This window comes from Sylvia atricapilla, chromosome 12 (genome assembly GCF_009819655.1).
Source record: "Sylvia atricapilla isolate bSylAtr1 chromosome 12, bSylAtr1.pri, whole genome shotgun sequence".
Taxonomy (NCBI): domain Eukaryota; kingdom Metazoa; phylum Chordata; class Aves; order Passeriformes; family Sylviidae; genus Sylvia; species Sylvia atricapilla.
Genome location: NC_089151.1, coordinates 9,622,761 through 9,635,879, shown reverse-complemented (window position 1 = coordinate 9,635,879; position 13,119 = coordinate 9,622,761). Strand labels below are relative to the sequence as shown.

The following is a 13,119-nucleotide window of genomic DNA, read 5'->3' as shown; positions in this document are numbered from 1 at the left end:
ATGTGCACTATAATTGGGTAAGAATATCTGGATTTATTATTCAGCTTCTTTATTTCACATATAAGCAAGATAATTATGCACTATGACTTTTCTAAATACTAACGATATTAGAAAGTGTTGCATGGTATATTGGTCTTGTTTGTTTTTAGGCTTTAGTGGTTTTCACTTCATTACAAACATGCCTAAAATGCCAAAGAACTATACTGTCCTTTTTTTTGCAATACGTATACAAATGCGTTATAAACACTTTAACACGTTCTACTTTCTCTATAGATTTTTAAAGGCTAGTAACTGTAAATGTACAATAGATTTGGTAACAGTAAAATAACCAAGCTCTTCATAAAACTTTCACACAATTACTGTGTATACTGATCCTAAGTTTGCTTGTGAAACTGAAATAAACCACTCTGGTCTTTTGCCAGCTTTCAAGAAACTTAATTCTGCTTTCCTTACCTATCAAAATGTTATTAGTAAGGTAAGTAGCTCCTATTTGGAATGGCAAAGCCAGGGAAAGGATTGTACACCAAGATGATATTCCTATGTCTTGAAACAGCAAATCAATTAGTAAAACAAAAGTTATAACTTAGATTATTTCAGTGTTCTATACTATATCCTGTGTTCAATTCAGAATCTGGTCAGTTCAGAATAATTGTTGAAGAGCAGGAGTTCTTGAAAAATGGAAATTCATGCTAATAATAAAATAACCCTCAAATACCAGTATCCCAACTGAAAAGTAAAACACAGGGTGGCAACCCCCAAATTTAGGTCTGTGAAATGTTCCCTGACAGGTCCCTTTTAAAAAGGGCACACAAACAGAAACCCAGACCCAGAAAGAAACACATTGACACACAAGTGTTAGCACACAAGTGTGAGAAACATTTCATTTTTTAAAATTAAAATAATAGGTATTTTATGTATTTGGCATAATGTAGTGTAGTATAAATACAAGAGAAAGGATTACAGAGGAAAGTAGGATGGTTTTGTACCTTGAAGAATGCTCCGTGTCAAGTCAGACAAATTAACTGTATCCACTGCCAGTACAGAATTTATACAGAGCAAACTTTCAGGCTTAAATTAGAAGAGCACAGCTTCTAAATTATACTGCTGAAGGGGAGAGCAACTGTGACTGTAGTGTGTGTGCTGCAGGAGATCAGAGCATCTACAAAGGCAGGAAATAACTAATGGAATACTTAGCTCATCCTTTATAGAAGGGATGAGATGACTGCTTCAGGGAGTACCAAAACACAAGGAGAACTCACATGAGGAAATATATCTTTATTTGGTTGAAAGCAGTATAGAAAAACTTCTTGAAAAATCAAATCTTGCTTTGGAGCAGTTTCAAACTTGAAAAGAGAAACTGTAGAAAACAATCAAGCTTATGAAGCTATAATAGATGGTCAAGAGGGTGAAATAGTTGCAAGCAGTCTGCGGATTATTTATGAAGGTTCATATTAAGTGTGCAGTTACTATGCTGTGAGAGACTACATCCACGTGCAGAAATCAGAAAAGAACTTAGTGGTCTTAGAAAGTTTTGTGTGTTGATGCTGACAGTTGAGGAACTAGAGATTCTCATGCCCAGAGTCCTTTCAAAAAGACACATGCTCAAGGTAAGGTGTCAGTGAAAAGGTTTCAGAGCAGTGACAGTGACAATTGTCCTCAAGTAGATGACACGCCAGACAGCAGCTCTGGAAGAGTAAGCATCAGTTAACTATCAACTGTAATGTAGAACCTGCTGTAGAGCCTGGGAAAATGTGACACTGCTGCTGCTCAGCTATTCAGAAGGGTCAAAACCTTCTAGAAACCTCTACAGAAAGATGTTGTGATTAAAGAAACCAGGTAGTTAGAGAAAAAGCAGAAATTAGAGTAAGGGAAAGAACAAAACCTGCACTCATCAATACAGAGTTAACTATTCTCATTTAAAGCTGTCTTGAATTTAAAATGGACAGTTCTGTGAATACTTGCTCAGTAGTGTTAAAAGTAGTCTTGAAAGAGTGAATAAATGCTAGGAATGTCTGAGGAACAGCAGAGAATAAGAAATATTCTTATTCTCTTAGATCTATTTTGTGGCCACATGTTGTCCCTGATGCCACGAAGGGATTAGATGAATGCCTGTTGTTGGATCTGCTAGAAATCTGCAGCCAGAAAAAGGAAGGAGGAGAAAATGCCAAATATAATAAAATGAGTCGGGGGTACAGAAAGGTAACGGAAGATAATTCCTGTGAAATAAACCAGTAAGTGACCACCAGGTAATCCTGGGGCAAGTTCAGCACATCTAAAAGCATTGCTGCTGCTATAAGGAGTTAAGCTTTGGAATCTGCTGTCACAGAATGTCGCAGTTGATTGAATTTTGCACATATCTTAGACCCCAGTGAGAAAAATCCAAATGGGAGCATTTGGCACAAAAGATATTTTAACTCAGGAGTTTCTCTAGGAAAAAACACATTTTGGAGGCTGGTGGAGCACCCTGGGAAGCATTGTTGTATTTTGCACACATCTCTGCTCTTGTCCATTGCCGCCCTAGTGGTCTGTAATCCGAACTGGTTTACCTGAAGTTGTCCATGGAGATTTCAGGCAGTATTTTGACTTAGAAAAACCTAAAGTGCTTATCCTGCAGAAAGTAGATTAGTGGCTTCCTACAAGGAAAAAGAGGTTATTTGCATTATTCCCTGAAAGGCCTGTAGGTTCAGGAATTTAGTTTTCTTATATTCTTATATAAAATATATATACTTAGATATGCTTTTGTTTTCCTTTGTGCTCCAGTACAAAATATTGTCTTTTAGCACAATGAGAGGGGAAATTAGGTACAGAGTAATTCAGAAGCATGTTGGTTTTGCTTGGCATTTGATTAAAAAAGATAATGCCTTTACTTTCAATATTAGAACTTCAAGCACCTTAAAAACACCTTAAGAGAACTTGTAATTCTAAATTCATATTTGGGGGGCAGTTTAATTTATCCAAAACATTCAGGAATTTATTATTAGAAGCACCATTTTCATGATGATGTCATGCATCATAACACAAGAGCTTTGTTTCTGTTCAAATCAATGACCACGGATCACTCTCTGTAGGTGGGAATTTTCTCCGGAGGTTGGTCAGTGCAGGAACAGCTGCTGAGATCAGCACCCATAGCTGTGGGTGTCACTCACTGCACTAATGGCTGGGCTGTTCAACCGAACTTCAGGTCTTGAAGCTCTGGATTCAAATTGCAAAGCTGGAAGAGCTGATGCTGAGCAGTGTGGCTGTCAGACTGTGGCTCTGTCAGCTGTCAGTGCCAGCCTTCAGTGGGCAGAGTTAGAGCCCTGGGAGCAGGGGAGGCCTCAGTGCTGCAGGGAGCAGGGCCTGGGAACAGGCAAACACAGCACAATGGCAAATGAAAACCTTGGGAGGAACCCAGGAAAACAGAGTTAAGTGGTTGCTCTTATTTACAGCAGATATCCAAAAGTCAGAGCTGCTTCTACTCTGTTCTACCCATATTGATGTTAGGATGCTGCTTCATATTTTGTAATTTTTAATTTTGTGGGCTGGAGCCTCTGTCTGACATTTAGTGCTTTCCCAATGCAATGTGTTGCTCCTTTTCAATGCAGCACAGAGAGGGAAAAGTATTGACCAGGCCAATCTAATCTGTCTGTAGCAGATTTTCTCCCCACCAACTTAACTTCTGTTCTGCACAATCTATTTTTAACTGTTAGTATAAATTGCCTGCCAGCTTACATTCTAGATAAATACTAAGGGAGGAAAAGGTGACACTATTGCAAATAAAGTAACAGCTGAAATTCTGAAATCTGGGAAAACTGCCAGAGAGGTCAGTCACATAGACAGAGAAAAGTTGTTAAAATCATTTCCATTTCACAACCCAATATCAAAAAAAAAAAAAAAAAAAAAAGTTAAAAAACCCACTGTATCACATTTTGATCTGTGCCATATCTGATGAGTTTTCAAAGTGCAGCTATCACTGTTGCATGGAAGAATATGCCACATATGTGCATAGTGTAGTGGGTGCAGCCCTCTCTCTTTTCACCTGCTCCAGTCATTATTTCAGGATTAGTCACCTGGACTGTTAGCCCAGAAAACACTTTGTGACATTTTTATGTCATCCACTCAGTTGACATTGATCTCCAGAATGATTTAGGTATCAGTAGGTACCAAATGATTACTAAGCATTGGCAAGGGCTCTGTAATGATTTAGTGTGTAAGACATTTCTAGTTCCTCCTGACTTGAGCAGTGAGTAGAGGTCCAGGCTATGGGATCAGCAGTCAACACCTGGCACCACAGGTACCAAACAGGCAGGGATTTAACTGGAGGGGCAGTGGACTGAAAAGTCAAGGTCCTATTTGCACAACTGTTCATCTGAAGTCTGTTGACATTGGCTCTCTCCAAGAGGCAGCAAAGGTATGAATGCAAAACACACATGAACCTGGCAGACAGCACAGAGGGCTCTGGAGATGTGTGTGCTGAATCCCAAATAAGTTCTGCAGCCTTCCCCTGCAAACTTGTGCTGAAGAAAGGAAATGGTATCAACGCAAGGAGGCTTAACAAAGCCATGCATTCTGCTTTCCCAGTGTCTGGTTGCTAATGGGATGGCTCTTCAGGTTAAGCAAAAGGGAGTATGAAATCCTTCTAGCTATATTTTAGGAAAACAGTAGCCCCTACAGCCTATCCCATTAGGAGAAGTGGGATAAAGTGTTCTTTTAAAAGTAAAGAAAATTTCTTTTGTTTTTAAAGCATCAGCAGTAGAGCCTGAGCTTGTCCTTTCTCAGAGGTGTTGAAATTTGTCCTTCTCCCAATTCGTCAACTGAAGAACTTGAGTTTTGCTAGACAGTATTGTAGAAAACCTGTATTTATGTGCATAAATTAAGTTTTCAGTTTTAATCACAAACTACTACATGTTGTGTGCTTGCCCCTCATTGGAAGAAGGTGACGTGTCATGCATTCAGATACTGACCTTTGGATTTCTCTTTTAGTCTTTTATACAAAAGGAAAATGCTGTATGATTTTGTCTTCAGCCTTGTACATTTTTATGCAGGATTTTCTCTCTTACTGACTACATTATTTACATGTTAAACTGCTTTAATTTATACCATTCCCCATCAGAAAGACAAGTTCTAATAATGCTGATATTATGTGAATATTATATGTGCCATGAAAGATTAGAGACTGATCTGAGCTGCTGCCTTCTGCAAGGTCTGCTTTCTTTGAAGCCGTTATTTTTATCCTCATCTGTACCTCATCTAATCAATGGAGAGTATTCTGGAGTCTGCAGGTTTCCCCCAGTCCATTTGTTGGGTACAGAGTTCTAGATACCGAAATGGACATTCCTGGGAAGTATAAAATAAGAAGGTGTGTTAGATGGGAGGCCAAGGTCTCTGATAAAACACCTTGACCAGACACAGCAGGAAGAGCATTTTGGTCTTTTTCTTGAGGCCTGCAAGGTACTCTGGCAGAACACTGATTTACGTACTTATGGTGGTTGGTTTTATAAGTTAGCAGTTCTTACAAAGTCACTGGGACAAGTAAGATGTCTCCATTAGAATTCTCTGTTGGAATGATGGCATGGTCCTGCATTTCCCTAAGAAATGGTAGGTGTTTCTAATGGAAATCCATGTAAACCAGTAAATCTGTATTCACCACATGATTTTAAGTGTTGCAAAAAAACCACTGAGCTACAAAACAGCTTCTTAACAACAAATCAGTGATTATTTAGAACAAAGCAACACAAACTAACCTGTAGCTTTAATATTCTACATAATGACTTCTGCAGAAGTTTGGCAAATAAAGCCCCATGTGACCAACTATTGTCTTCAGTGTAATGTGTTTTAAGGAGAGCGCAGTGCCAATGGCTACGTGCTGTTCCCTAAACACCTCTCTGCCTGTGGGAAATACAAAATGCTGCAAGACAGACCAGTTTGTGCTGATGGTGCTAGTACAGATACAGATCAGCCATCAAAACTTAAGGGAAGTAACTAATAATGTCAAAATACTGAACTTCACAACATTATTTTTAATGGTTTTATTGTGGCACTCATGAAACTTTTAGCAGTACTGAACAGCTGGGACACTGGATTTGCACAGAGCTACTGTTCAGTAGAAAAGAGCTGTTGGAGGTCCTTAGAGCAAGCCAATGAATGCCCTGACAGAAGTTGGTGGAGCACAATTCTTATGATGAACATCTATAATTACCTTAAAAATTAGAGGTTGTGGGGTTTTTTTAACAGGTGTTTACTTATGGATTGTGTTGGCCTAATGAAAATACTTGGGAAAGTGCCCTACCTGCAGTCACACAATTTCCAGTGTCGTAGTGCAGTAGTTCATTGAATGGCAGGGTTTCTGAAGCCAGATAAATTGCAAATCTCATAATGCTTGAGGGAATTGGCTTGTCCATAGCATGTGTGACCTGTTAGAACCTTGGGTTCAATACCATGTGTGTAACAAGCTGCCTTGTACTCCTGAGGAGAAAACCATTACAGTGATCAACTGTGGATAACAAACACTTCCTCCATTACCCAGAGGGCTGTGACAGGAGGTGGTTTTAATGTTTCCCGAGCAGCTTTAAAGAATACTGACACAACCTCTTTCCAGAGTTGGATTTTCTATGTTGCATGGACCTCAACATATTCACAATATTAATACATTTTCTTTCAGAGCCACTTATGATCCTGCTGCCACAAAGGGCAATGCTCAGACTGTCCCATGCTGTAAACACAAAGAGCAATTTGCACCACCTGTAGATTGATTTTGTTATGCTTCTACCAGGAATGGTTGGCAGGAAACTAAATCCTGCTGTGGAAAATTAAGGAAGCATTAAGAAAGGTGGAGAAGTGCATCAACACTGTTCTGTAAAGTTACCCCATGGAGAAGGAAGTAGCAAAAAGCCTGGGTTCCAAATCGGTTACGATGTTCCATTCTTCTAAATGTTCCATTCTTCTAAATGTAAGAATGGTCCTTAGTCAACAAAAGGATCCATTAATACCTGCTTATAGAAGGTCCAAGCAAGTCATGCCAATGATTAAGGAAAAGCCTCTATAATTCAGCCTATTCAAAGTCTTGCTGAGAAAGCGATACTGTAACCCACTGCCTGCTCAGTAATGGGAATCAGCAGGACCTCATTGCCTCTAACAATGAAATGATAATTTAGATTGTGGTTATAGTCCAGTATTTTTCTAAAATTTGTCATTATTATTTAATGTGATATTTTTCATGTCCTGTAGAATATTATTCAGTTTTCTTTGATAACCAAGGTCCATTTTTGTAAAATAGATATTTCTATTACTGCTTTTACACTCAGCCTTTGAAATGATCAGTTTTATCATCTTCCAGCCTCAATTGTCTGGCAATAAATTATATAGGATTTAGAATAAGACTCCAAGATTGTCATTTCTTAACAACCTAGGTTACTTTGACACATTCATGGAGGTGTCCCTCACTTTTAAAAGTACAATTTGATTAAACTTTGCTGAAGTTAACACACATGGATACACAAATTGGCCTGCATATTAGTCCATCCTAAATCTTTCTGTAGAGAAATTTACTGATAAAATTTAGTTTCTGTAGTTTCAGAAATGCAAGCATTCAGAAAACTGGCCCAATTAATAGGTACATAGTGTTTAAAAAAGAATCTTCTATTAACCTGAATCCAAGTTCTGAGGAAGTTCTGGAAGTAGCCTGAAAGTGCCTCCTAGATATAGGAGTTGTTAGAATTATTTGTTGTGCTTGTCACACTCTTGAACAGAGTGAGTTCTGTGGGGAAATCTCAATAAACCTGACCTCTGCTGTGCCTTTCAGTTACCTGCCTGTCATGAATATTCCTCTGCTTATTTTCCTCAAGGGGCTTAGGGATTCTCCTAATCCATGGATTATGGCAGGACTTCTTGCCCCCCCTTGCTTAACTGTAGCGGAAGCCAGGCTCCTCATTCATCTCCTGTCCAGGCTTAGTACTGAAAGTATTTCTTTTTAAAGGGTTATACTGATGAGTTCTGCCTTTTGGAAAGCATAAAAACTGTCACTTCTCAATATATATATATATATATTTTTTTTTTTTATAGTGAATGAGATCATAGGAAGAGATATGTCACAGATCTCAGTGTCACATGGAACAGCAGTGGCCAGCCAGCCTGCACGTACGTGTCCTGGATCTCTGGAGACGAGAATATCTGATGGAATCCAGTAATGGATAAGCTAACGACTCAACATCCATGACAACTTCACAGTTTCTCTGAAATATTTCTTCATTCTCTTCCTCTTTAGACTTACTGTGCTTCCAACTCTGTGGCCTTTATGAACTGGAACAGTGGATCCTTGCGAAGCCCTTTTAGTGGGTTACATTTTTGATGTAGAGACAGAGCATTTTAACTATAGTTCCTCAGATGCTGTAAAGAGACTTAAATGGACACACAGAATCTACACCAGATATTTTAACGGTTTTAAAGTTACAACCAAGCTTTGCTTTTTGCATTTAAATAGAATACTTTTATATTTAAGTGCTTCAGATGTGTGGAGATGTTAGTTGCTCTTATAATATTCACAGTCCTGAACGTGGAGAGAATATTAATGCACATCTTCAGTGTGCTGCTTGCCCTTAGAGGTAGTATAGTTTGTAACTGATGATTTGTAACACCTTTTGGTCATTTTGGAAAGCCTTTAAAGCTTCTGTTGTTTAATTTTTTTCTTAATAAGATCTTCCAGTGGCAAATCATACCTGTCATCTGAAGCCAATGCCACGGAAGCCATTGTGTATATGAATACTGTAGTGTTTTCTTTCTTAGATTCATAGAAGCAAAGCCAAATGTAGATCTGCACTTGTTTATAAACTGAAGATGTTACTTGATAGGCTGCAAAAAGACCATTCCATCATGAAAGTGTTGGGATAGAAATTACATTCCAAATTTAACTTTTATAACTTTGTGGATAATCTTCCTGATCTTTATTAGCACAGGCTCCTTCTTGAAATAGCTTTTTCTTAGAAAGTTACATTTGTAATCAAATTTGAGCAGTAGGATTTTAGATTAAAGAACAGCAACATCAAAGCCATGTTAGATATAGGAGAAAATTTAATGTTTGCTGAGATCTAAATGTTCCCATTATCCCTGCAGAATATGGTTTTGAAATCACCAATTCAGTGGCATTTAAGTTTTCAATGCAATAAATCATTTGATCACATCTGTATCTTTTATATGCTGTGTGCCCGACCATGCCACTTGGAAGTCCTAAGGAGATGACAGTTACAGCTCCTTAAATTCACGCTGTTTGTAATGTCAGTTTGCTAAAAAGTCATGTACTGTGAATTAGTGGTTGGGCAGTATGATGTGTCCATGTTTAATTTAGAGGTGTGAAGCAGGAGCTACCAAAGAAATACACAAGATTCATCACAGCAGCAGTAAACTCCGTGCTGTGCTCTGAGGATGCATCTCCCTTATCCCCACAATCTGATGAATTTGAAACAATCTGTTTACATCTTTACTTAAAAGTCTCTGGCCTTTCCAATTAGATACTGTGGAGAGGATCCAACACTGCCTGTGGAGTGTTTCACACACATTTCCCTCCCCCAGGAAGTGTTTACAGAGCTTCCCTCCATGGAACACCAGTCATGGTAAAGGAAGGTCAGCACTACTGGAACCTCAAAACATCCAAGTGTTCCTTTTAGTTCCTCATTTGAGTGAGCCATGACAATCTAACAAAAATTAAGAGTGAATTAACATGAAGAATTAGAAAATTGGAAGGTATATTTGCATTGGATCCAGTTCAGACAAGTGTGGCCATTTCAGCACTTGGCACAAGGGGAGCACATGCCCTTGTAGACTTCACGTGAATGACAGGGTCTGACAGTGGAGAGCAGTGCTGAGCTGTAACAGCTGGGAGGGTAAACACAGCTTCCACTGATGTTGCATTTTGGCAACAGCGGTGGGGAAAACTTTCCATTGAGCCTTTTGCAGGCAGAACTGTACAGCTGGAGTGAAGTTGGTGCCCAAGCAATACCATTACAGTAGCTGTATCACATCTTGTAATGGCTGAATCAGGAACTTTTAAAGACCCATGTATCGAGTGGGTAAAATTGTAATTTATCATGTACTTCTTTAAGAGTGCAGCCTGAGGCTACCAACTTGATGTTTCATAATTATTTCAAACAACATAATGCAAGGCCACTATGTACCTGCTGGGAATCTAAAGCATCCTTTTGTGAATGTACTGTTCAGTGGTGCAAATCTTGACATTTGCAGGAAATAATTGACAGGGCTGGAATCTGAAGTGTGATATTGTAATTGTCCCTCAGCAATGGTGCTTTACTCTGTCTCTACTCGTGTATGTTAAGATCCTAGAAAGAACTCATGTGCTCAGAAATACATCTACTTATGTTTTAAACACCTTCAAACCAAACCAAATCACACAATGTAGTAAACGATGTAACTGTCTCAGAGTGTGTGCTGGTGGCAAGGCATGTTCCAGTTTTCATTCATGTATTGGGTCTTTTGCATTAACCGTTGTTTGTAGGAGAATTCTGACTGAAAAGCTTTTCATACTGTATGGGATTTTTGCTCCTTTTCCTGCTGGTACAGACTCTCCCTGCAAGTTCTCCAAGTAGCTGGAATTCACACTGTACCTAAAGTATAGGAGCCCAAACAATCCGGAGTTGCTATGCACTAAATTTTCTGATGCCTTTAAATACCTTGATGCCTGTAGACATAGAAATGCTTTCCTATTTAAAAATGAAATTTAAAAAATATAGCTTGGATACTAAGCAGTTTTGTATTTGCCTTGTAAAAGCTTCAATACAAGGGTCTTAATTTTATTTAGCTTGTGTGATAACGTAGATGAAGACTGTTTAATCTTGTATAATTTTAGTGGTATAAAAAGCACACGATCTCTATTGGACTATGCAAATTTAATTAAACAACAGAACCCGCAACTGTTAATATTCTGTTGGCATCCACTTCCTTGCCCTTAAGTCCTGTCTTCTCCCTGAGTACTTTTCCAAGAATTTTTAATAACTTCGATTATCCTGAAGGAAAGCCTTAATGATGAGGTAGCTTTTCTACAAGGAGGCTCAAAGATCAGCGTTCAGGAAAAGAAAATAAAGGGGGTAGCATATTACTCCAGGGGGACAGGGGTGAGTTCTGAAATTACCATAAACTAGCAATCTGAATTTCTGTAGTAAAACTTACCTGTTATCAGGGGGAACTGCCACCCTTTTTAAACCAAAGAATAAAAAATGGTTTTGTTCTGATACAAAGCTTTGAAACTCTATTTTTGATACTCATAATGGATGTCATTCCTTGAGGTTCGGAAATCGTTCAAATTGAAGTTTTATATTTAAAAATGTGGGACAATAAAGATTAAGTTCTAGATGTTTACAGAGCCTTGTATTGTAATTTCATGTACATTTTTGTATTTTAAACATTTTTGTAAGTTATGATTGCAGTGCTACTTGCAGAAATAAAGGGAAAAACTTGCATTTAGGCTCTTAAATCATAGTGTTCAAATAAATAAAAATAATGCAAATGCATTGTCATTTATTTAAAACTCAGAAACCGGACACAGTGGGAAGAAACTGCTTTTATGATGCAGTTGTCACCAGCCGTGCCAGGTTGGGAGAGGGGAAGCGAGGGACATTGGCTATTTCCCGTGGAAGAGTGTGATTTTGAACAATCTGATAGAGACTCTGGGGCTCAGATTAGAGCCAGCAACAGCGAGCCTATACTTACGTAAGAAGTGATCAGCAGTGCTGGCCGGGTGTCAGCCGGCACATACTGCTGCCTTCCCTATTTGCAAGTGTCGTTGTTTCAATTAGACAATCACAAGAGTCTTTTGAAAGATTTTTCCAGAAATAATTTTTCAGGGGAGTTCATCGTAAACACTCCTGAAAGGATATTGTCATAGGCAAGATGCAGTTAAACTGTTTCTGAAATAAATGTGAAAATTCCAACAAAGTCTAAATTTTACAAATCCTGGCCGATCAAGTAGTAGCGAGGGAAGTCCCTGTGGGCAGAGTCAAGCCTTACGATGTCTATCTCATCTCAGTGATCTTGGTGCTGCTGAAAGGTTTTTGTCTCCCTTACTTTACCCGTGGAATCCCAGTGACGTGGGGCTGTTCCAAAGCGAACAGGGAAGGGGAAGCTACGGCCCTTTGGCTGCCCGTGCTCATCTGCCCGGGGCAGAGCAGGAGCAGGAGCAGGGATCCGGTGCCCAGGGAGGCTCGGAGCTCCTGCCCCGGCCCGGCACCTTCAGCGCCGCTTTGAGCTATAAATACACCAGAAAGGGGATGTTCAAGTGCCACCAACCGAATGCACGGTAAATATAGCCGAGGTTTAGTAAAAATAGCCCCGGCGGTTTGAAAGCTGTTCACATGTTTGTAGGGTGATTACCCAGGGTATAATTAGCACACACCGACACCAGCAATAAGCCATTGACTGCGTCTCCTTTACCGTCAATTCAAGTCGCCTTCAGATGCAAATGACCTGGATGGGGTGGGACAGGAGAGGATCTGCAGTCACGCCAGGGCGGGGAGAGCTCAGCACCGACACGGCTCCTGTCGCACAGACCAGACTTAATTCCAAGCGGATGAAAACGTCACTTCTACTTTGCAAACACTGCTTTGGTATTTCAGGTAATCAGAGAGGAGGAATGTCCTGTTAATGTCAGTTCCTTTAGAAGAGTAACCAGAAGTTTGTTCATTTAGGACCCAAACCCAAGGAAATGCTGGCAGAAATCAAGGCCTTTTAATTCTCATATTGTAGCCAGTATTTCCTCACAATATTCCACAGCATTACTTGTGCTGTCTTCCTGCTACTTTTTCTGGCCCTCTCTCTCCCTCTGCCTAACAGAACACCTGTATGCCCTGAGTCCACATGTGCACATCCACTGGACTGAATAAGGTGAGGATGGAGCTGTTTTCTCCCCACATTTTTTTTCTTTGCCCCTCGGCTTCAGTTAATTTATAATAATAGTATTCAGGAACTAGCTGCTGCCGTAGTGGTGAAGTATTAAGGTATGTAAAAGGCCATGGAAAAGAAGAAAGGATTTTCAGTATATTTAAATTCATGCACAGTTTTGCATACTGACTTCTCTGGTAAAGGAAGTTAAAACTGAACTTTATTCTGCCTGCTAAAAGGATAACTTTTATCAGCCAT

General features: G+C 39.4%; 1 protein-coding gene across 2 annotated transcripts in view; it reads left to right on the top strand.

The window, feature by feature from the left end:
- NFATC3 (nuclear factor of activated T cells 3) overlaps positions 1-11,491 on the top strand; it is a 63,587-nt gene extending 52,096 nt beyond the window's left edge. For both annotated transcript variants that reach the window (XM_066327835.1, XM_066327834.1), the window contains one exon: positions 8,041-11,491. In XM_066327835.1, the coding sequence (XP_066183932.1) occupies positions 8,041-8,165 (125 nt within the window). In that variant the 3' untranslated portion in view covers positions 8,166-11,491. The remainder of the gene's footprint in view (positions 1-8,040) is intronic.
- The last annotated feature ends 1,628 nt before the right edge of the window (positions 11,492-13,119 follow it).